General features: G+C 32.6%; 3 protein-coding genes across 5 annotated transcripts; 2 read left to right on the forward strand and 1 right to left on the reverse strand.

Annotated features, from left to right (window-relative positions):
- Positions 1-353: 353 nt before the first annotated feature.
- LOC109797104 (uncharacterized) lies at positions 354-2,392 on the reverse strand. Its single transcript, XM_020357020.3, has 2 exons — positions 1,772-2,392; positions 354-945 (listed from the first exon to the last, which is right to left on the reverse strand). Exons 1-2 carry the CDS (start codon positions 2,307-2,309, stop codon positions 767-769), a joined length of 717 nt encoding a protein of 238 aa, XP_020212609.1. The 5' UTR covers positions 2,310-2,392; the 3' UTR covers positions 354-766.
- A 1,392-nt stretch (positions 2,393-3,784) lies between these two features.
- On the forward strand, positions 3,785-14,827 carry TTN1 (ARM repeat superfamily protein). 2 transcript variants are annotated; one of them, XM_020355893.3, is made up of 17 exons: positions 3,785-4,103; positions 4,178-4,725; positions 5,052-5,154; positions 5,391-5,567; positions 6,198-6,383; positions 7,806-7,922; positions 8,087-8,191; positions 8,887-9,057; positions 9,153-9,368; positions 9,588-9,786; positions 10,561-10,766; positions 10,888-11,112; positions 11,192-11,761; positions 11,844-12,113; positions 12,929-12,973; positions 13,819-14,004; positions 14,358-14,827. In XM_020355893.3, the coding sequence occupies exons 1-17, from the start codon at positions 3,924-3,926 to the stop codon at positions 14,646-14,648; spliced, it is 3,795 nt and encodes a 1,264-aa protein (XP_020211482.1). In that variant the 5' UTR covers positions 3,785-3,923; the 3' UTR covers positions 14,649-14,827. The 2 variants fall into 2 exon arrangements, with proteins under 2 accessions (XP_020211482.1, XP_020211483.1); XM_020355894.3 differs by lacking the exon at positions 6,198-6,383.
- A 6,580-nt stretch (positions 14,828-21,407) lies between these two features.
- Positions 21,408-22,889, forward strand: LOC109797635 (uncharacterized). Of its 2 annotated transcripts, none has more exons than XM_083060309.1 (2): positions 21,408-21,670; positions 21,804-22,889. In XM_083060309.1, the coding sequence occupies exon 2, from the start codon at positions 21,809-21,811 to the stop codon at positions 22,730-22,732; it is 924 nt and encodes a 307-aa protein (XP_082916435.1). In that variant the 5' UTR covers positions 21,408-21,670; positions 21,804-21,808; the 3' UTR covers positions 22,733-22,889. The 2 variants fall into 2 exon arrangements, with proteins under 2 accessions (XP_082916435.1, XP_020213326.1); XM_020357737.3 differs by having other exon boundaries at positions 21,411-21,664.
- The last annotated feature ends 862 nt before the right edge of the window (positions 22,890-23,751 follow it).

The raw sequence follows: 23,751 nt of genomic DNA on the forward strand, positions 1-23,751 counted from the left end.
CAACGTTAGGTAAAGAACCTCTAACATACATCACACTCAATGTGATAATGAAAATTATACACTTTGACAAATTCACGAATTGGCCCAAACCATCTAAAACTCATCAGAATCCAAGCATGCAATATAACAAAACACATCTCATCATAAACAACTTATTTCCCACCAAGATAACAAGATGCAATTTTTTTTAAGGCTAGGATCACTAAATTCACCTCAACATGCTTCAAAACACCAAAGGTGTCAAAATATTAGGAACAAGTTGTACTTTTATTCATTAGGCAACAAAATGATTCGTTTCGTTCTATTTGTTTTTTTTTTTTTACCGTAACTTTTTTAGTAAAACTAATGAATCATTTTTCTTAACTCGTGTCTCTATTTTTTTTTTTTAATACATTAAGCATACACAGTAGCCGCTGGCAGTTCAACAATTGACGTAAAGCAGGGGTCGAACTGACCAGCGGCCTACACTAGGAATCCCTGTTCATGTTATACAATGAAATGATGTCTATAAATAGATGTTCCAGCTTCTCATAATATGTAAACCCACTATTCCACGCATCATCTTCAACATGATCAATGCAGAAGATGCTGACTACGGAACAATTAGGAACCAAATATTAGATTTTGGGTTCACTGGATAAAGTAAACGCACGAGGAGAATCTATATTTAAGATTTTTCTTCATTTGCCACTCCCTGTTTGGGAAACAATCATACTATGGAAGACTGAAAGAATCGTATAAACCGGAGGAACCCACACTCGTGTCTCTACTTCTTCGGTGCAGACAATCGGTGTCTGGACCATTCTTCAAGGGCCTTGCGATGGAGAGCATTCATCCGGATGTAAGGCCGTTTTTGCTTGATCAGCTTCTCAGCATTCTTCCAATCCTCTGTGATGCCTAGTGCTACTAACAGTGCACACATAACAGCAACACTTCTTCCATGACCTTTACACACAGAAAAATAGTTAAATTGTTTTGACTTTTGACAATTGCCATATCATCTTGATTCTTATGAAAGCATAATAATCTGGCATGAAATTAAACAATATCACATTATACATTGGTCTGAAACAATTTCATTATGAAAGTCAAGAGGTTGCATAAATCCTTGCTATCTGTAAGTCAAGTGCTGTCTCATTGACCGGTGGGAGTTCCAAACTATTAGAATACAACCTCTTGTCAGTCAAAATGCTTACATTTTATGTCAGTGCACGGGACTATGCAAGGAAGGGTATGGTACTTTCACTTTTTGATATGCTTCCCTCATCTCTGGAGTTATGCTCTCCACGTATTCATTACCTCATTGATAAAATTGCAGCTGTAAAAGTAGTCCCTCAATGCCCAATTTTTTTCATTGCTTATCTATGCTTCTAAGTAAACAATATCTGCGGGTTTGCAGCTAAGGTAGTGATCATGATAATGAAGAAGTACCACAAAGTGGAAAACACCCAGTTAAAAAAAGGATGGGTAACACTTAAAACTCAACACATTAAAGAATAGGCTATACTCCCAATAATAAACCACAACCACTGATCTTTAATAACTCTCACACCTTACAAAATTCATACTTGGCAGTGGCTTGATGCTAACGAGAGTATCTGTTTTGCCTTCAAATGACATATTTCATTCCATTCCTAGTCTTCCCTTTCAAAACTATGCACAATACCTCTGGATCAATTCTGTTTAGTTTCTCAATTTAATCTATCGTAATTGGCAATTATAAAGAAGCAACAGTAGAGGGCATAGAAAATAACGAAAAAAGAAAACTAACCATAAGCACAGTGAACGAAAATGGGCCTATTGAGGTCTCTCTGGCGACAGGCCCACTTAACAGCGGATTCAATATCAGCGGGCTGAGGCGACCTGGTGTCCCACGTGGGAATGCAGCGGTAGGGCAAGCCCGAAGAGACACGCGGGAACTCGCACGTGCAATCGACGATGGCAGGGTCGCCAGGTGGCAGCATGCGAGGCGACGACGGCCAGGCACCAACATAGATACCATCGTGAACTTCCGAGTAAGGAGCCTCCCTACTTCGGAGTCTCCGGAGCAGAGAGAAGATGCGAACGAAGTAGATGTAAGGGCTGAAGATTAGGAGCGAGAGAAAGGGGAAGGTTCCGTCGCTGGTTTTCCCGAGGAGTAAGGGAAGGTTAATTGAAGGGTGAGAAGCGATCGAGACGAGGAAGGAGATGAGGGAAGCGTAGAGGAAGGGAAGGGACAAGAGCGTGAAACCCAGCCTTCTTATGTACGCGAAGCATGCCAATAGACTTGTTGCTTTTAGGGCTATCAGCACTGATATGCCTACGCCCATTTTCAGATTTCCTTCTTCTCTGACTTTCGATCAAAATCCAAACCTACAACTGTGGAGGATGCGGGGGAATGGGGTTTTTATCTCTCTCCATGAAAATATATCTGTAATATTATTTTTTATGCAATTTCTTTTTTCTCTTATATTATTTATTAATATCAATTTAATCTTATTTTAATTAATTAAATTAATTTATTTTCATCATGTTTGACCTTCTGTTTCTTTTGTTTAAATATTTAGGGCATTTCTAATAGAAATAACTCATTTAAATTGTTTCATACATTAAAAAAATGAAAAAAGTGATTCTTAGTGTGTCATGTCAGCATTAAGTAACTCAAATATAAATTTATTTCAATAATAAAAAATTTTAAGAAATTCAACTTTTAAATTTTTTTTCTAATCATTTATGAATCAAATTTAAATTTTTATTAAAAAGGATAATTGCACTACGATGAAAAATAAATAAATTATAAGAAAATACACAATAAGTAGATATTAAAAAAAATAAAACAATAATAAATACATAAACATTATACGAAATTAATTTTCATCATTATTATTTCCGAAACGTTCTCAAATATGTTCAATAAAATCTGGTAAGGAACTGTTGCTTCAGGAAGCAATTATCTCTCTTCTTCAATAAACTCATGTTGCCACGTCAGAGTTTTTCAATGACAAGAGACCGGACTTGAGTTGCTTCATGGGACAAGCAACTAGGGATGGCAAAACGGGCCAGCCGGCCCGTTTTGGCCCGACCTGCCATTAGCCCGCCAAAAACGGGCCGGGCCGGGCCGGGCCGTCAATGTAAAACGCTGGAGATGCTGGCCCGCCCCGCCTAAGGACGGGCTGGAGACCGGACTTGAGTTGCTTCATGGGACAAGCAACTCCCATTAGAACTGCTCTTAACAGATTTGACACGTGTCATGACATATTGCATGATGACATGACACATGTCATGCTACGTTGCATGATGACATGACACATGTCATGTTACTATGTTATATGTCATGCCACGTGTCGTGATATCATGCTACATGATATGATAGCATGACACGTGACACATGACACATGTCACATCCGTTAAATAGTTAAACGAAAAAAATGAAAGGTCAAATATTGAGATATATTTTAAAGATGTGGGATTAAATTGATTCAATTAATTAAAGTGAGACTAAATTGATACTAATAAATAATATAAGGGACAAAAAGTATATTTTTTCCTATTTTTTATTTTAAAAAAAAGTATTTGTTAAATTCCAAGTAACTAGAACATCATTTTACTAGAAAATCGGGGAAGCGGGGGAATATCATTTTACTACATTATCACACAAACACTCTTAAAGTAATTTTAAAAAGATAAAAATAAAACTAGAAACTAATTATAATTTATAAAAAAATTAAAACTTAAAAATAAAAAATAACTTCAAGTAACTAGAACGATGTTTGCACCTGTATTGAACACGATACGAAACCGGTTAATACTTAAATAGTCTAGACTCGACTCATCACCTTCTTTCAGTTGGAACTCGCACTTGAGACTCCGACGAGTACCGCTTTTCTCTTCGAAACTCGCATTGAAGATCCCGCCAAAATTCCATCGACCTCAAGGCAAGTGCAATGGCAGCGAATCAAGAGACGGTGACGATGAATGAAGAGGACGACGAGTTGGATTCCAAGGAGAGTGTGCTCCATAAGTACTTCCTCCAAGAATGGAACACCGTCAAGTCACTCCTCGACGACATCGTTTCCAAAGCCCGCGTCTCCGATCCTTCCTCCGTCCACAGAATCAGATCCATTGTACTCTCCTCATTCAACCACAACAATCATGTTTATTTATTTATTGAAAATTAATTATCCCTATTCATTTGCAGTTGGACAAGTATCAGGAGCAAGGTCAACTTCTAGAACCCTACCTCGAAACGATAGTTTCCCCTCTGATGAACATTATTCGCTCACGAACAATTGAACTCGGAGTAGCTTCCGATGAAATTCTTGAAATAATCAAACCGATATGCATCATTGTCTACACGTTAGTAACTGTTTGTGGATACAAATCCGTCATCAAGTTCTTTCCGCATCAAGTTTCCGATCTCGAACTCGCCGTGTCTCTGTCGGAGAAGTGTCACCACACAAACTCAGTCACATCGTCGAGGCAGGAAAGCACGGGAGAGATGGAAGCTAAATGTGTGACGCTGTTGTGGCTTTATATACTCGTGTTGGTTCCTTTTGACATTTCCACTGTTGACACCAGCATTGCCAGCAATGAGAATCTGACTGAGTTTGAACTCAGTCCTCTTGTGTTGAGAATTTTAGGGTTCTGTAAGGATTACCTCTCAACTGCTGGGCCAATGCGAACTATGGCTGGACTAGTCCTCTCCAGGCTACTTACTCGTCCAGATATGCCGAAAGCCTTTACGAGGTATATTTGATTGTGTTTTGTAGCTTGTTTAGTGTTAATTCACTTTTTTCTCTGGTTGCCTTAGATATTGTGTAAAGATAATTTTCATTTCAATCAAAGTTTACTTCGGTTCATCAATTAATTCCTTGTTTTCTGGATTGTGTTTAGAAATATAAGAAATGTTCTTGTTAGATCTCTTAAAAGTGTCTACATTTTAATTGGCATTAGTTCACAACATTCGGGCTTGTGTGCATGCCAATTAAAATGCTTTTGTTTTACTAATCATCACGCTAAAGACTAAATCACCCTGTTGTTTCTGTATAGACTGACTTTTCTAATTTCTTCAGCTTTGTTGAGTGGACACATACGGTCATGTCCTCTGTTGCTGAAGATTTACTCCATCATTTCCAGTTACTTGGTGTTGTTGAAGCACTGGCTGCTATTTTCAAGGTGTGTTTTTGTCTTTTTTCATTTACACCTTTAAATGAAAATAGTTTTTCTGCATCATTTGTGTAAAAAATTCTACAAAATGTTTGAGGGAGAGAATGATGCATAATAATGGGATATTTTGTGTTATGGATAATTGTGTTACTTTACTTTTAGGGATCCTATACATTTATCCCTATTAAAATCTGTCTTTATTACCCTTAATGATTCTAACTGTTATAATATCAATCTGTAAGTAGGCAGGTAGTCGGAGTCTCTTGCTCGATGCAATTCTTGTTGTTTGGAGTGACACTTCAATGTTGTATAAGTCCTCAGATGCAGCTCGAAGTCCTTTGCTCCGCAAGTATCTGATGAAGTTAACCCAACGAATTGGGCTTACCGCTCTCCCTCATCGATTGCCCTCATGGCGATATATGGTTAGCTTTCCCTGATCCAAGTTTGATGGGATCTTGAATATTAAATGCTTGAAGATTTAGCTGGTGACATATAAAGCAGCAGTAGTTAATTAACTATACTTATATGCATTATTCAGAAATATATGTTGTGCTAACAAAACAACAAATGCTTATTAGGAAAGCCTAGAATGTAGAACTCAAAACAGAACTGAATGTATGAAATTGGAGCCTTCATTGATAATGGAAAACTCAAAGATCCCATAGGCAATTTGGCTATGGTATCACACTGGATAATTTGTCCGCTTGAAAATTTAAACTGCTATGCACAATATCATTTTTACCATTTTACTGACCCAAGTCAACTTAGTGGTGCCAAGTGTTAAAATTAAACTCCTTTGAATTAACTCAATTAAGTTGTTTGGTCCCTTGATCTAAGATAAACCGTATTGGTGCCATAAATTTGTACTCCAGTTTTTGGTTTTCATCAGTGTTGGATTGCAAATATCTAGGTACTATAGTTTCTTTTAGCAGGACATTTTAGGAAGGACACTTGTGTATGAGTTATTGACTTATCATAAGCAATTGGAGAAGCTTCATGTTTGTCACAATGTCGCCATTTTTTTCCTTAATGTCTACACACCTTTCATGCAGGGAAGAGTTTCCAAACTAAATGTTTCTTTGAATACATCCAATAAAATTGATCTGTCCAATTTGGGTGTGAACGAAAACGATTCCAACTCAAATGAATTGTCCGATAAGGAAGAAGATGAGGATATGGAAGTTCCAGAAAATGTTGAAGAGATTATTGAGATGTTGTTATCTGGTTTGAGGGATATGGTATGTCTAAAGGGTGAGATTCTTATAGTGAATTTTTGTGTTTCACCTTTATGCTATGTTGCTCTGTTCTGGTGGTGAAAAATATGAAATTATGTTCAACTGTCCCAATGATGATACATCTGAAATGAAACAGTTGAATTAATGTCTTTGTAAATGGTTTATGTAAAGGAACCTTGTGAGCTACAGAAAGTTGTAATAACTCTGTTGATGTTGTTCATTTGTCATAAATCATGAAATAGTTCTTTTAAAAATATCTAAAACCAAGATTCTGTCTTGTATGAATTTGCCTTAGATGTAAAGTTATGCAATTTGTGATGCAACTGATCCTACAACAGAACTGGATGAATGCTGTTGAATATGAAAAGCTCAAACATTATTTGATATCAGTCAGCTGTCTGTTTGAATTACCAAAATAGAGAAGTCTATTAAATGACTAAAGACATGGCTCATGGATTGTTTGCTGAATCTTAATTCTTTATATTACTGCTGGGCACTGTAGTTATACTGGTTTCCTTAGATCCTGAAACATGTATTTGTCTGATTTGCATTGTATGCTGTAGTATTAGTTGTAGGGTGAATAACATTGCTCTATCAAAATGCTTCTAGGGCTCTTGCTCAATAACATAATCTCTTAGGAGTTAGGATGATTGATTCTTTGATTGATACTAGAGCCCAGTTGACATGGTTTAAACCTAACTGTTCCTGTTATATATTTGTATTTCAGTTTAAATAATTTTTGTTTCAATACCACATACAAATAATTTTGAATTTGATCATGTACTTCATCTATGTCAAAAATCTGATTGCCTTTCACATGAGATAGTACTAGAGTTGTAGCCTGTAGGCTGTAGCAACCACAATTGATATCTTGCTTAACAGCTTAAGCTTTTAGCTCCTTTCATTTAAGGACTTACTGTCTGAAAATTGATGTGGACTATACTTAATTGGTGCACTTGTGATGTCTTTTTTCCTTCATGTTGAAAAATATCAGCTAGTGAAGTGAAAATAAGGGAAATGAGGAGTTAGAGAGGTTATATAGAAAGGCTATTAGTTGAAGAACGTGTTATCTTAAGTCCAGGCCTCTGTGTATACTAGAGTCAAGAGAATACAGTAATCTAATTGTTTGTCGATTTCTGTTCAACTAAATCTTTACTATTACGTCATTCCTTAAGAGTTTTTCTTTGTTTTTAACACTCCCTCCCCCATGACAAGGAGGGCTTTGTGGGAAAGTTGATCAAGTGAATCGTCAATTGTGCTGATAAAAGAACATGCCATTACCCATGATATACTCTTGTTTAAACATCACCTGAATTCACAAATTGCTACTTGAGCTGATCATATTTTCTTCATCCTATTCTCTCTAAATATTTTTCATCACTTTAATGAATGAATTTAATGTTGTTATTGCCTATTGGATTGTAGGATACTGTCGTCCGCTGGTCTGCAGCAAAAGGTATTGGGCGCATAAGTTCACATCTGACATCTTCCCTTTCTGAGGAGGTTTTATCATCTGTTTTGGAGCTGTTTTCACCTGGTGAGGTATGATACTAAAGTTTTGTTTGCTAAAGTTCCTGAGCACCATAATTCACTTGTTGAATTTACATGCATCTAGGTTTATAGTTACTGTGTGAGAGGTTTACTACGTTTAACTATTTATTTGTCTGGTTACCACTGTAATAGCTCAAATGTAACACTCTTTTCAGGGTGATGGTTCATGGCATGGGGGCTGCTTAGCTTTGGCTGAACTTGCTCGTAGAGGCTTGCTCTTACCTGCTAGTCTTCCCAAAGTTGTTCCTGTTATTGTGAAGGTGGTGTTTATAATGGATAGATTATATCCATAGATTTATGGATGTTGGATTTGTGACTTTTAAAACTATTTTAGCTGCTTAAAACTATCTAGTTGTTTGAAGTACTTTATTTATGTTTTACCAAAACTTGAAACAAGAAAGAAGAACCTTGAAGATAACCTTGACATCCCATAGTACATTAAAGGAGACATGATTATCTTAGCCACTTAAAAAGTTATAAAGTGGGTTTCTGATGCATATGATTGAGAAAAAGAGGGAATGGCTACAGTGGAAAGGGAGAAGATAAAAAGATACTGAATCGTGGAAAATAAAGAAGGCAAATATTCCCTTACTTAAATGTTAATTATCTTTATTTTATAATGCATATGAAGCTTAAGACATCCTTCCTTAGCAGTATAATTTATGGTTGGTATTTTCTAGTCTCCATCTTGCAGTTGACCTTGTAAGACTACTAATCATTGTTTTCATATAACTAGATCTATTCTTTGCTGCATATATTTAATAACAAGAATATATTTTTGGGTAGTTCTGCCATTGTGCCAAACATTTTATTCATTTTCTGTTTTTATTCTGAATAAAATCTCACATTTTATTTAATTGTTGTTTTATGGTGAATAAAATCTCAAGTTGAGACCTTATATGAGAGATACATTTGCTACATAGCAGTTATAATAAGTATAAATTTTGTTTGTTAGGCTCTACATTATGATGTTCGAAGAGGTCCACACAGTGTTGGGTCTCATGTGCGTGATGCTGCTGCATATGTATGTTGGGCATTTGGACGTGCATATTATCATACAGATATGAGGAGCATCTTAGAAGAGTTTGCTCCACACCTCCTAACAGTGGCATGCTATGACCGCGAGGTCCTTATATCTTTTAAGTCCTTCTCATGACATGCTTTATTTTAGAATATTCACTTCATATGAGTAGAATGGCTAACTAAACCTGTGATACATAGGTCAACTGCAGAAGAGCAGCAGCTGCTGCTTTTCAGGAGAATGTTGGAAGACAAGGGAATTATCCACATGGCATTGACATAGTGAATGCTGCAGATTATTTTTCACTTTCTTCACGAGTAAACTCTTATCTTCATGTTGCCGTTTCCATTGCTCAGTATGAAGGATATCTTTTGCCATTTGTGGAGGACTTGTTAGATAGAAAAATTTGTCATTGGGTATGTTCATAATAAAGAGGATGTCTAGCCTTTTAATTTTGATATTTAATTTTTATTCCCTCTTAGTCTTATTGTTCCTTGTCACTGTATACTTTTTGACATAAATTCGTTCATATTTTGGCATTTATAAACAGTTTATGGTTATTCTTTTTGATGTTTCCTGCTTCTCATTTTTCTTGATATATTTTGAGTGAAATTACTTGGAAATTATGTCTTCAGGATAAAAGCTTGCGAGAACTTGCTGCAGAGGCCCTTTCTTTTCTTGTAAAATATGACCCTCAGTATTTTGCAAGCATTGTCATGGAAAAGTTAATTCCTTGTACTCTTTCATCTGATTTATGCATGCGCCATGGTGCAACGTTGGCAACAGGAGAACTTGTTTTAGCTTTACACCAATGCAGTTTCACTCTTCCCTCAGGTTGATACTTTCTTGCAACTTATTATTATGCTATTGCCTGTGAATAATGGAAGTGGAACAGGTTTATTCTATCAAAATCAAAGAACAAACATCGAAAAGGAGGCAGTTGTTGTTGAATTGTTTTCGTCTTTATGCTAATGTGTTTTTATTTATACACACTTGTATGCTTCGCCCATAATTTAAACTTGTTTTTAGTAATTGAAGAGATGATTTCCGAATTTCAAGTGTGTCTGATACACACTTTGAATGTTGGTCTTATCTCATGCATATAAATTCAGAAATTTAACTGTTCAAAATGGTGACTCCAATATCAGACACATTTCCTCATTCTTTTTTTTTTTTTCTCTCTCTCTCTCGGCTTTATATGGTCATTTGTAAAGTTGCTGCAACTGACTTTTAAGTGAGTTCATGACTACTGAGACATGCAAATTTATCACAGACCAGTTGACTGATTTGTTTTTCTCTTGTTTTCTTACTTATATGAGATTGAAGGAGAATATCAATTATTTAAAAAAAAAAATACTTTCAGGAAGAAACTTGAAAAATCAAATTGCTGGAACAATTTGACTTCATTCCTTAACATGATAAGAAAATGAATGAAAGTCTTGGATTGATGGATTATATGAGGCTTGTGATTGAGGATTGATATACAGTAAGTTCTAGTCAAGTGTGTCTTGCCAACTAATGGTCATATGATTAACTCTCTCTTTGTTGAAGTTGATTATACGTATGGTGTTAGCTGAACTGTGGCATTCTTGAAATTGTCATTAACAGATAAACAGAAAATTCTTGCTGGTGTTGTTCCTGCTATTGAGAAAGCACGACTTTATCGTGGAAAGGGAGGAGAGATAATGCGAGCAGCTGTTTCCCGATTTATTGAATGCATCTCCATATTTAAAGTGGCATTATCAGAGAAGATAAAAAGAAGCCTACTTGATACTCTCAATGAGAATTTGAGACATCCTAATTCTCAGATACAGGTTCTATCCCTTTGATGCAAGCAATTTGTGTTATGATATTTTTTTTTTTTGTTTAACATTGTCAACTTATGCCAGTTGGCCATTATATATCTGACGAGCAATATCTTCATTTAATGTACAGAATGCTGCTGTTAAAGGCTTGAAACACTTTATCTGTGCATACTTGCATGCTTCAGACAATAAAGGAACTAGTGATGTGACAGCTAAGTACCTCAGTATGTTGACTGATCCAAACGTAGCTGTAAGGAGAGGATCTGCATTGGCAATAGGTGTTTTGCCATATGGGTTATTGGCCAGTCAGTGGAGAAATGTGATTTTGAAGCTTTGTGGCTGTTGTACAATTGAGGTACTCCACGTTGCAAATGCTGTATATTATACTATTTTGGGTTCAATGCTTGTGTTACACAAGATTTTTCTATGTGCAGGAAAACCCTGAAGACAGAGATGCTGAAGCACGAGTAAATGCTGTTAAAGGGCTCCCATTAGTGTGTGAAACATTAATTAATGGGAGAGAAGATACTGCTACCTCTTTCATTGAGGACGATTTTTCTCTGTTTATTATCATTAAGAACGAGGTGATGTCAAGTTTATTTAAAGCTCTTGATGACTATTCTGTAGATAATAGAGGTGATGTTGGTTCTTGGGTTCGTGAGGCTGCATTAGATGGCCTGGAAAAATGTACATACATGCTTTGTAAGATAGACAAATCAGTTTGTTTCGCTGGAAGATCAGATGGAAATGAAATTGAACCTATTGCACATCCTTCAGCTGATAGCAAGCTTAAGAACAACCAAGAGCTATTTGATGAAAATCTTGCTACCAATTTAGTTGGAGGAATTTGTAAGCAAGCTGTGGAGAAGATGGATAAGCTGAGAGAAGCAGCAGCAAACGTTCTCTACAGAATTTTGTACAACCAGATGATTTATATTCCATATATACCTTTCCGAGAAAAGTTAGAAGAAATCATTCCTAAGAAAGCAGATGCACAATGGGCTGTAAGTTTATATAGATATTTCATCAGTTTGAGGTTGGTAGCATAGAATTTTTCTATTGAGAGATAATACTGTTTTCTTGCAGGTTCCTTCCTATTCTTACCCACGTTTTGTACAGTTACTTCAATTTGGATGTTATAGCAGAAATGTGCTATCAGGGTTAGTTATATCTGTTGGTGGGTTGCAAGATTCTTTGAAGAGGGTGTCACTCTTGGCACTTTTAGAGTATCTAGAAGGGGTTGAATCTGAAGATCCTAATACAAGAACATCTAGGGTATGCATGCTGTCTGTTGACATCCTGTGGGTTCTCCAACAATACAAGAAATGTGACAGAGTTATTGTACCCACTATAAAGGTATTAAATTTCTTAAACAAAACTTAATAATCTTGCTTCATGAAATTGAACTTTCAAAAGATTTGATTCTATTTTATACCATTTTTTCTTTCTTGAGGAAAAACCTAAAATCTGTTTGCGAACAAAGTACTGGCTCAATTCTCAAAATCAACAGCCAATCATGCGACTCAAACAGTTGCAACCAGAAGCTTAATAGCTTGACTAGAACTCTTGTATTCACATCTTGAACTGGGATTTCTTTTATTATTGCGGAGGAAGGAGTCTGATAGTTAAGTATCAATTCAATGCAAAAATATTTCAAAAAGAGGGAGAGTGAGAGGGAGAACCTGAAAGAGAAGAAAGGTTGCTGGAGTACACTATCTTCATTTTAGTTTGGTTTCAAGTGTATATTTATTTGTTGTAACAAGTCAGGTGTAGTACTAATGAAGTACACTGGGCTACTATAACAGCCTCAAAACCGAGAGACTTACACTAGAATATAACATAAAGATTACCTGTAAAGGCCCAACAATTTACCATATTCACTTAGCTACAAGTTAGACTGATCCATGGGTTTTAGTTGAAGGATTTTCATTCTTAGAATTTGTAGCCATTTATATGTTTCCAGCGTGGAGAATCCTGGTTAGCACCCTATTTATCATCAATCCTTAAAAAAATTTCATAAAAAAGTTCAGCATATTTATTTTTTGTTGCTTATATATTGATTGTTGCTTACCTCCTCTGTTATGAAAAGTAAATCAATTTACACAAATCAGTTTGCACCGAATATTATCCATGAATCTCTAATATATTGATGAACTTATTCTGCACTCCAGACCATTGAGATTCTGTTCAGCAAAAAGATATTCTTTAATATGGAGGTTAGTCTGCGTTTCTGTTCTTTATTTTTCATTTTTCTTTTCAAGTAGGTTCTCTAGTACTCCTTATACATATTATCTATTTCTGCATTAGTTTGGTGATCAAGTAACCCTTTATATTGATTTATTGGCTAGAGATGCAAACATCTTGAACCCCAACATAGCAACTCCATATGTTCATTTAACCTCCCTTAATTACTTTTCTTGTGCAACATGTGTAGAGCTTGTTGCTTGCACATTAAAACCAATACGGTTTGCATAATGTTGAAATGTCTGAAAACAATGGCTTCATGAAAAAAAACTCACAACTCAGCCACCACATGTTAAGGTTATCTGTGCATCCTCTGTTGCTGTTTATGAAATACCATGTAGCAATCATATGATTATGATGGTTATACATTGGCATATAGTTGTCATGAGCTTGGCGAAAGTTTTTCTTTTTCTTTATAGTGAAAGGAAAGGATAATATCTAAAATTTTAGTAACTTGGACAGAGATTGAATATCTAAAGGACAATATAATTTTCTTTGGTAGAGGAGTTATGAGCATTATATATAATAGGTACCAGTGATTAAATCGTGCCAAGAGAATCAAGCAGTAAAATGATTTAATAACATGTGAGCTGAAATTGAATCAAGTACACATACATAATTTAACTTTATCAACTAAAGTCTAGATACAAGAGAGCAATAAGCTGCTGACCTAGAAGAATAACAGTGGATTAAGAACTGAAGAGAATAAGAAAAAAAATCCAGAGATTGCAATAGAGTAAAAACTAATCATAATTCATATTTTTACAGTTTAAAAATGCTTGGTGAGAACATGTTGATTAATGAATTATACTTTCAGGCTCAAACTCCAACTTTTTGTGCTGCTGTTTTGGATACTCTGTCATTCGAATTGAAGGGATCAAAAGACTTCTCCAAGTTGTATGCTGGTATTGCAATACTTAGTTATGTAGCTTCAGTTCCGGAGCCCATCAATATGAGGGCCTTTTCTCAACTTCTTAACCTTCTTGGTCATCGTTACCCCAAGGTGAATTCCCGAATATTCGTCAGTATGAGATTCACGGCTTGGCATCTTGGCATCTTGTTTTTCGATTATCTACAAAATCACATGCAAAGTAGATAGTCTCTTTTACAATTAAGAGATCGTTTATAGAAAAATATATCTGATTGACTAAATGTTTTTAAAAAATTATGATAATTATTTAATTTTTTAAAACGAAACTTTTTTAGTGTTTCTCAAAAAGATAAAAGTAATAAAAAAAACTGTAAAAAAAGTTGTATCATAAAATTACTTTCTTTAATTAAACAAACAGGTCATTACTTGTGTTGCTTGCTTCGTGACGTCTCATTTTATTTTATATCATTTTGTATGTTAATCAGATTCGTAAAGCTTCAGCTGAACAGCTGTACCTTGTCCTATTGGAAAATGGGAATCTTGTGGCTGAAGACAAGATTGATAAAGCACTTGAAATTATTTCTGAGACTTGCTGGGATGGCGATATGCATTTAGTTAAACACCAAAGATTAAAATTGTACGAGATTGTAGGTTTGGAGGTGGGGCCTCTTGGCAATAATAGTGATGGAACATCAAGGAAAACCATCAGTAAGAAGCCTAAAGACTTGGATGAAAATGCATCATATTCCTCATTAGTCGAGTCATCTGGGTTCTAATATTTATGGTCCAATCCAAGATTTGCTGTTGTATAATGTAACTTGCTATAGTTTATTTGAATTTTTCATGTGCATTGGTCAATTTCCAATCATACTCGTCCCTAATTTATGTTATGCATTTTACTAGATTAACTATTAAGCAGTGGAACTGACGGCGAAGATTTGCCTTTGTATTGTAAGGTGTTTTTTTTTTTTTTTTTTTTTTTGTGTAGCTAATGCTGTCTATTTTTTTGTTCTACAAGTGGTAGATCCCACAAAATTCATATTCACGGTTAACACTCCGTAGTGGTCATTTCATTAGTAATCATGGCCTGTGAGCTGTTCTAGAAATTCCTAATCTGTAATTGTACTTTTAATCTCTTTGCATGTGATTTTGGTTCTTACACTAAAGTTTTGCGATAAATTTTGTAATTTTACAACGATTCTCACCGTTAGTATTCTATCCATTTTTTAAAGAAATCTGCTTACTTTATTCATGTTTAGTCTTAGAACATGTTTGGATACTAATTTATATAGATTTTTAAGGGTTTTATTGAAAAATATTTTTTATTTTTAATAAAAAAAATTCTTAAAAGTTCTTCTAGACTGCATTCAATCATACTTGATCAGATGCTCACTTATTCATCCCTTAATAACCCATATGAAATTTAGGACAAATAAGCACATCATAAACAAAAAATACAAGTAGAATGCGCAGGTGTGTTGCACGGAGTCCCTAATTTCCCCCATGCTTGCACGGGACTTCATGCTTCGGTGAATGAGGGTTCGAAAGTCTTTCTTTCACATTATCGACTAACAAAAGCTAGAGGATATATGAGAAAAACACTAGGTTTGCCAATGGTGGAGTGAATCCCTAAAACTAGTATAAAAATCTGAATTTCATCCTAAAAGAAATTTGTGGCTTGTGTTATTTCATATGCGAATGGGGCTCATCTCATTATCTTCAGGTGTTGTGAGGAAAATAGGAAGATGAATGGAGCGTGGAAGTCCCGCTACGTCTTGGACAATGGATTTCGTGGTTTTGAATGGCATGATTTCAAATGGCATCATTATTTGAATGTCTTGGTGTTAGTGTTTGTGCTTGTAACAATAAAGGGTAGTGGGTTATTTAGTTTGGAGGTTGTTTAGGTAATGATTAAGGTACCAATGATGTAATGTAATCTTACAAAATATATGAATGTAAGGAATTGACAATATTTGATATTTAATGAATAGGAAATGGTTTGGCAAGGTATGAACCAGTCCAATTTTGTAATTATTTATGATCAATGTATTGTTTCGCTTCCTGAAAATGTTTCTTTTTTGTATTGGTTTGAACTAGATTGCCTTCGCGTTGGTAAATTTTTTATATTGGAACAATGTATTTGTGTAAATTTTTGTGCGTTTGTTGCATAAATTTTTACAATCCCTTGTGATTTTGTTCAAGTATTGCACTTGACGCATCTAATACGTAAAGTAGCATATATAGCTTTTGTATTGAATTGAATGGGTCATAAATCACTCACTCGTGTTGAAACTTGAAACTTAGCCAGACGAAGATTCCCCCTCAGCAGTCCTTTCAAAGATGTCGTTGGACTCTCTTGCCCATTTTCGATGATGTTGGAACTTTTTTTATTACTTAGGACCCAAAACATGTAATTTTTGGTTGCCTCGCAATGAAAGGAAAAAACTCACGTGCATCTCACGCTACCTCTCTCCACAATTTTGAATTCATGATTTAATTGTTAAATTTCTTATTTCTTATTTTTCACGTGTTGTGTTACATACATATCACTGTGTAAGATGGGATTATTAAGGGATGGACACGTTAGCATTCAAGCTTAATATGAATAAGGTTAGCAGATTTGGTTAGGAAAAATTGGATTGGAACATTTGGAAGAAAATTCTGAAACCAAATATAAAAGCAAATCGTGTCGAGACTAAAGTTTGTTATACGAAGATGGATGCGTAGCGTAGCGAATAGTGGTGGTGTACATTTTTCATAATAAATCTAAGAGAAATGTTATAATCATCCATATTCTCGTGTAAATTAATTTTAATTAGGTAATATTACTATAGATTTTCTTTTAACGTTTTTTAGAGTTTCGTCGTTTATATGAATACTGCATAAAGCCTTAACCTACAAACTATAACCTGCGAAATTTCTAAGAAATTTTCTCCACTTGGCATGTTCCTACAAACTGTTGCAATGTCTGTCTTGAAAGAAAATGCAAAGAGAATCTTCTATTACACATATATTAAGGTTAAAGAAAAAACCAGATAATTTATTGTAATAAAGCTCAATACAAATTTGAGTTCTGCTAAATGATATATATGATAACAAAATTCAAGTATTGGTAAATTTCAAAAAGCCGTTCAGATTTATAATCAATTTTGAATGTGTCAAAAAATAAAAAGATGGCACTTCCTTCGTAAAAATTAGTACACATATCCTTCGTGCTATTAAGTAATATACTACATTTCTTCTATAAAAAAAATACTACATTTAATTACCAATCAAATGAGGAAAAGTTTTTTAATTATCTCAAGAGTATATATTTTTTCAAAAACCTCGCACATGTGGTGAGGTGATATTATAATTTATTTAAACATTTCCTTACCAGCATCCATTAAAGCTGGTTTAGTGTCGAGGTCGATGATGCATATTCGAATCTTATTAAGGTTATTGTGATATTTTCTTACTAATAAAAAAAACATTTTCTGACCAATTTATCCGGTTAAAATAAGTTATTCATGTCCTTTTTCTTGGAAAAATTACATTTTTTTTACAGCAGAAAATTTACAATGTTAAGAACTTCAGATCCACGTTTGAGAAAATATATTCATCCATACAGTCATACAGATCAGCGAGCTTCATTTTTTGAAGAGTAAACTTTGTATAATTATTTTATTTAATTACTTCATAAATGTAAAATTTATTGATTTAACTAAAAAAATCACGAGATATTATTATAATCATGTGATATTAGACTTGTTATGCCTTTTTTTTTTCCTTAAAAGAGACGTCATTTCCTTTTTAAAAAAAAATATATCATACGTTTTTTCAACTTTTCAAAATACTTGGGAGGTGAAAATAATATAAATATATTATTAAAATCATAATTTATTTTGAAAATTTTATCATAAAATTATTTAAAATAATTTATAATTATAAACAAACATAAATTAACTTAATATTTAAAATCTCTAAATTAATCGGCACTATATCAAATAAATTAAGTACCAATCTATTGTTATATTTTAAGAGTTTAATAGTTATGTTATAGGTTCTGTCCGCTAGGATATATAAGTTCCGAGTTTGATAAGTTATATATTGTGAATATAAATAAAAAAAATTACATTCACAACCAATCAAAAGTCACTCTAAATATGGCTTTTAAGATGATTTTTGCAAAAATTAAAAAAAAATTATCGTAAATTACAGTTTGTCATCAGATAATATAATCAATTTTTTTTTTTACATTATCATTGTCATTGAATAAATTATTTACCTATATTTTACGTAAATTCTTTTTAATGCATGCTTTATACTTTACTTGAAGGGAAAGAGACGATATTGTTCCCTTATTGTCTATACTTTATTGAAAAAATGGTGCAAATCTTAATCCTAATGAATCTCACCCAACCAAACATTGGCTTCTTCTGTTACATTTGACCTTTATTTTACTACTTGAATCAGAAATCCACATTGCCATCTCTACCTGCCAACCAGACATATATAGGTTTCTCTTTTCTTTTCTTTTTCTTGATATACATACACATAAGTTTCTCTATACTTCAAGAATGGTACAATTCTATAACTAGATAGATACTCATACAATTTATGGATTATTTTGATAAATTATATAATATAAATTTTTGGTAAATTCATTTTAATAGATTAAAGTTGAACTAAATTATATATATATATATATATATATATATATATAATATATGTACTTAAAAATAATAATTATATTGAAGATTAAATAAATACACATTTAAATAATTTTAATTAATTATCTTATCTTCACATAAAATAATAATAATACTTCTTATTCTTATGTGACATTCAAAAATCCTTCCATTAAGAAACAACGTCTTAATACCGAAACGATTTTTAGAATTCTTGTAATTTGAAAATAAAGGAATATTTACTTTTGTTTACATGGAATAAAGACAATAAAAATAATTATCATATATAATAAAAAAAACTGAAAATGAAAGAATATGAATATGTTACGATAAGAATATATAAATATAATATTAGAATATATATATATATATATAATATATAATATATAACTGAGTCTAGTTAAATAAAGGGTCTAAAGGGGTGTATTTAATTGAGATTTCATAAGATAATTCTTAACATAAAAAAGTATTGTGAATTTTAATAGATTTTAAAAGATTTCATAGAAATATCATGGTTTTTAGAAATTTTTTTAAAAGACTTTTAAAATTTAGATTTTAATCAAGACTTTGTAATTTAGATTTTAATAAATTTTAATAAATTTTGATAGATTTATATTATAAGACTTTAGGGAATTTATGAATTTCACATAAAAACATGAATTTGTAATATTACAAGATTTAATAATAAAAAAAACATAAATAATAAAGAAAAGTAAAATCGATATATTTTTTTTATCTTTTTGACAAATAATTATCTTTATCTTTTGAAAAATAATCCACTTTAATTTTGTTTTAACTAACATTGTTTTACATATATAAATTTATACTAGTCATTCATGCATTAACATATTCTCTTTCATGTATCGATATTCTTTGCAAAGAAAATTATGTAATGTTATATACTATACAAGTTCAACTTTTGATTTAAATATATATAGAAGTCATGATTTAAAAATTATGAAGTATGATTTAAAAAATACTTAATATTTTTTCAATCACATTTTTTCTTAAGGATGTATGATATAAATTGAAAAGTTTATTTTTCATTTTGAAGATCATTATCATGACTTATAAAGTTTTTTTAATATATGTCTCAAAAATTTATATTTTAATATTAAATTTTATTTAAAAAATTTAATTTTAATAATTTAAAAATTTTAACAATAGATAATATTTAATAATATAAAAATCACTGTAAATATTTAATAATTAAAAAAATACTGATATATTATATATCAATTGATAGATAAAAAATAAAGGAGAAGAAGAAAAAGAAGAAGAGATAAATGAGAGAGATGAATAAAAAGAGAAAGAGAAAAGAGAGAGAAAGAGGAAGAGAAATAAGAAAGGTGAGAGAAAAAGAGAAAAAAAAAAGAATATAAGATGAAGAAGAAGAAGAAAAATAAAAGAGAAGAATAAAAATATGAGATAAAGAATAAAAGAAGGGAGAGAAGTTGAGAGAAAAAAAGAATGCTGAGAGAGAGGCAAGAAAGACAAGAGAAAATATTTAAGAGACAAAAAAAAAGAATAAAAGTAAAAGAAGAAAAAAAGTCATTCAAAATCTTAAAAATTTTAATAAGATTATTTTATGAGTGAATTACATATAACTTATACTAAAATGTCTTATAAAATTTATTATTCAAATTAATCTATAAATCTTTATATTTTTAAATATCAAACAATTTTTTTAAGTAAAAAATTAATTGTTATAAGATTTTAGCATACTCTTAAAAAAAACATGATTGTCTTTAATTAAATATCACCAAATTTTTACAAACTCTTAAGAAAAGTCTTAATTATCTTAAAATTTATTGAAATTCTAATTCAATACACCCTTAAATGTCAGTTACATTTTTTAAATAATGTAAATATAAAAAATAGAAATCTAATAATGATAAGTGATCATATAAATTATAAAATTTTATAATAACAAATAATATATATTTTAATTCTATTAATTTTGTCAATATACTTACATATTTTTTAATACATTAATATATTTACATTAGAATTAAGTGATTTTTTAATATAATTTTATTAATAATTTTATAATTTGTATTTTTGCTTAATTTTTTTGAAAAAAAATTCATTTAAATTTTAAATATCATATTATTAGTAATTAATATTATTGACATCAATAACTATATGTATAAAAAAATATCAATACCTATTAACTAATGAAACGTAAATTTATTAGTTAGTATTATTATTAATTTACTTGAATTTTAAATTTAATAACTATTAATTAATATATTTTATTAATTTATTTAGTTTATTTGCTAATAAATTTTATATTTTCATATATTTACTTAGTTTTAGTAATTATTTAGCATCAACTTATTTTATAATAATACTTATATATAGAAAAATTTTGAAAAAAAAAAGATATATGTCAGAAGTTATTTCCTTTATATTATTTATACAACATTTTATTTTATAATAATATCTATATTAATATAAATAGAAAATATTTTTTCTATAATCATTTTTCGTCTTCATAATTTATGAAAATGATTATATTCTCAATTATTAAAAAAGAGAATAAATAATTATAATAGTCATCATTAATCAACTTTAAATGATTGTTCGTACTATTATATTTTTTATTTTATTTTTAATAATATTTAGAAGTGCCTCTTTATGTATAAAAATATTTAATACTTAATATAGTATGGATTATGTGTATGGCGGTTAGCTAGGGTGAAACTTCCTTAGTGGAAAAGCAGCTTAATTTAGAAGTGCCTCTTGTTTCTTCCTTAGCGTAAAATGCCAAACGTTTTTCCTTATGAAACACGCTCGTCCCACACCAACCAACCCTTTTCCCTTCCCAAGTCACTCACTCGTACTCCTCAATTCCTCATCATAACCAGCTTCATCTTCATTCACTACTCATTCTAGTTGCAAAATAACAACTCTATAAAATAACATCTTTTTTCGTTTGCCCTTCATAAAACAGTTGTGTTACTGCTTCTTAATTATTCGCTTCTTAGCTCTAGTTAAGAACAATAAACTCCCACTACACTAGTGCATTTCCTTTCTCTTATAGTTACTACACATAGGAATTCATTGCTTATTGCCTTTGGTGGACAACAACGCCAGCTAATTATAACTCCAGCTGCCAAGTAAGTGTATGTTTGGATTTGGGAGTGTTCAAAATTACTTTCATTCTCAAAAATCAAAATAATGAATTTTATTTCCTTCTTCAAACTTTCATTCAAACCTTAGCCTAATTGCATGTCTTGACCATATATAACTATGCAGGCACTATGTTGGAGGGACATCAACTTTTGGGGTTTGGGTTCTTTGTAATTGGTCTATGGCACTTGTTCAACCACACCAAGCTCCATGCACTTGGTTCCAAGTCCTACACATCAACCCTATGGTTTCCCACCACAATATCAAGATACATGGAGCTCCACTTCATCATGGCAAGCTGCACAATCTTCATTGCCATGGAACTCTTCATCGCTCCCATTCACCACCAACCCTTCGACCCCGATGGAACCATTCCCACCACTCATCTCCACAACTTCGAACACTCCTCCATGGCCATGTCCTTCCTGGTCTACGCCATCTTCGCCATAGTTCTTGACATGAAGTGCACCATGGCACAACACGAGCTAACTCATTTTCTAGGAGCCATAGCTTTCACTCAACAGTTTCTCCTCATCCACCTTCACTCTAGAGACCACGTGGGACCAGAAGGCCAATACCACCTTTTGTTGCAACTTTTGATCACTGTTTCTTTGGCTACGACCCTCATGGGAATTGGCTTTCCTAAGAGCTTCTTGGTATGCTTCGTGCGTTCTGTGAGCATAGTGTTCCAAGGTGTGTGGCTTATGATAATGGGGTTTCTGCTTTGGACGCCAGGGTTTCAACCCAAAGGTTGCTTCATGCACCTTGAGGAGACTGAGGAATATGTGGTGAAATGCAGTGATGATGAGGCACTTCATCGTGCTGTTTCATTGGTGAACATTCTATTCAGCTTCTTGGTGATTGGAGTCACCGTTTTTGCAATGTCTTTCTACTTGGTTATGTTGAGGAGATATGGTGGAAAAGTGGAGTATGTTTCGCTGGTAAAGGAGGAACACTACCGGGAAGAAGATGGCTTTGTGAAACCCAAAGGCACTATCGATCTGGAAAATAACATGGACGACGATGAATCGCAAAAGAAAAGCATGCAAGAGTAGATTTAAAGCACCTTGTAAAACGTAAAGGCACTGTCGGAGTAAACTCTTTGTTATAATTATTAAGATAATTATTATGAAAATTAAAAAAAAATACATATTGTACACCATAGTTTGTAATTAGATGGGATAAAAATTAAATTTATCTTTCTCCTCTTGATCGATAAAGCACTAAGTAAATATTTAAAGCTCACTAACCAAATGTATCTTTTATTATTACTTAAAACCTACGGAAATCGACAAATTAAAGATACATTCGGGTGGTTTTCAATTTTAACTTAAAAATTTTTTTAGAAAGTATTTACAATCAGTTTTTAGATTTTAGTTTATTTTTGGTTAAATTAATTTAAATGAGTTTGTATGGTAGACATGTCGATAATATTGATAATGATAGTTATATCGGTATGAATAGTAGCGGTAGAGATAAAAGAGATGGTTGAGCCATGATGCCTGGTAATATAAATGTGTACCATTTTGCTTTTGGTTAGGATTGTATAAAGGGTATTTAAAAGCCACAAGTTCATTTCATTAATAAATATGATGTCATTCCCACATTCTTGCTTCTTTTACTTAGTTCAAGTTCTTTGGTCTCAACATCGCCATCGGCATGTCAGGTCGCATTCCACTAGAGTTCGTCATGCTCCATCTCATTCAGCAGTCCACTTTATGAAGTTAGTCTACATCATTTACAATGACCAGTTTTCTTGACGACGAAGGGTGAGTCATGGTTGGCTGCTAAATGGTGTTTGGCAGTAACTTCAGACGAATAAACAGGTGAATGGAAAAGATGAAGAAAGAAAGATAAGAGAAAACAGAGAGAGAGAGAGAGGTGACAAAAAGATGAAGGTGAAGTGAGCGGACAACAGAGTGGATTACGTTACAATTCATTGGCTGAAAACTACGGTGAAAGAAGATGGTAGAGCGGAAGGTATGAAGAGACATTCACAAGAAAAACTAGAAAAAAAATAAAAATGAAACCAGATGCTATTAAGCAGGTTTTTATTTTTTTAAAACAATATTCA

This window comes from Cajanus cajan, chromosome 7 (assembly GCF_000230855.2).
Source record: "Cajanus cajan strain Asha chromosome 7, NIPB_CcT2T_4, whole genome shotgun sequence".
In the NCBI taxonomy this organism is placed as follows: domain Eukaryota; kingdom Viridiplantae; phylum Streptophyta; class Magnoliopsida; order Fabales; family Fabaceae; genus Cajanus; species Cajanus cajan.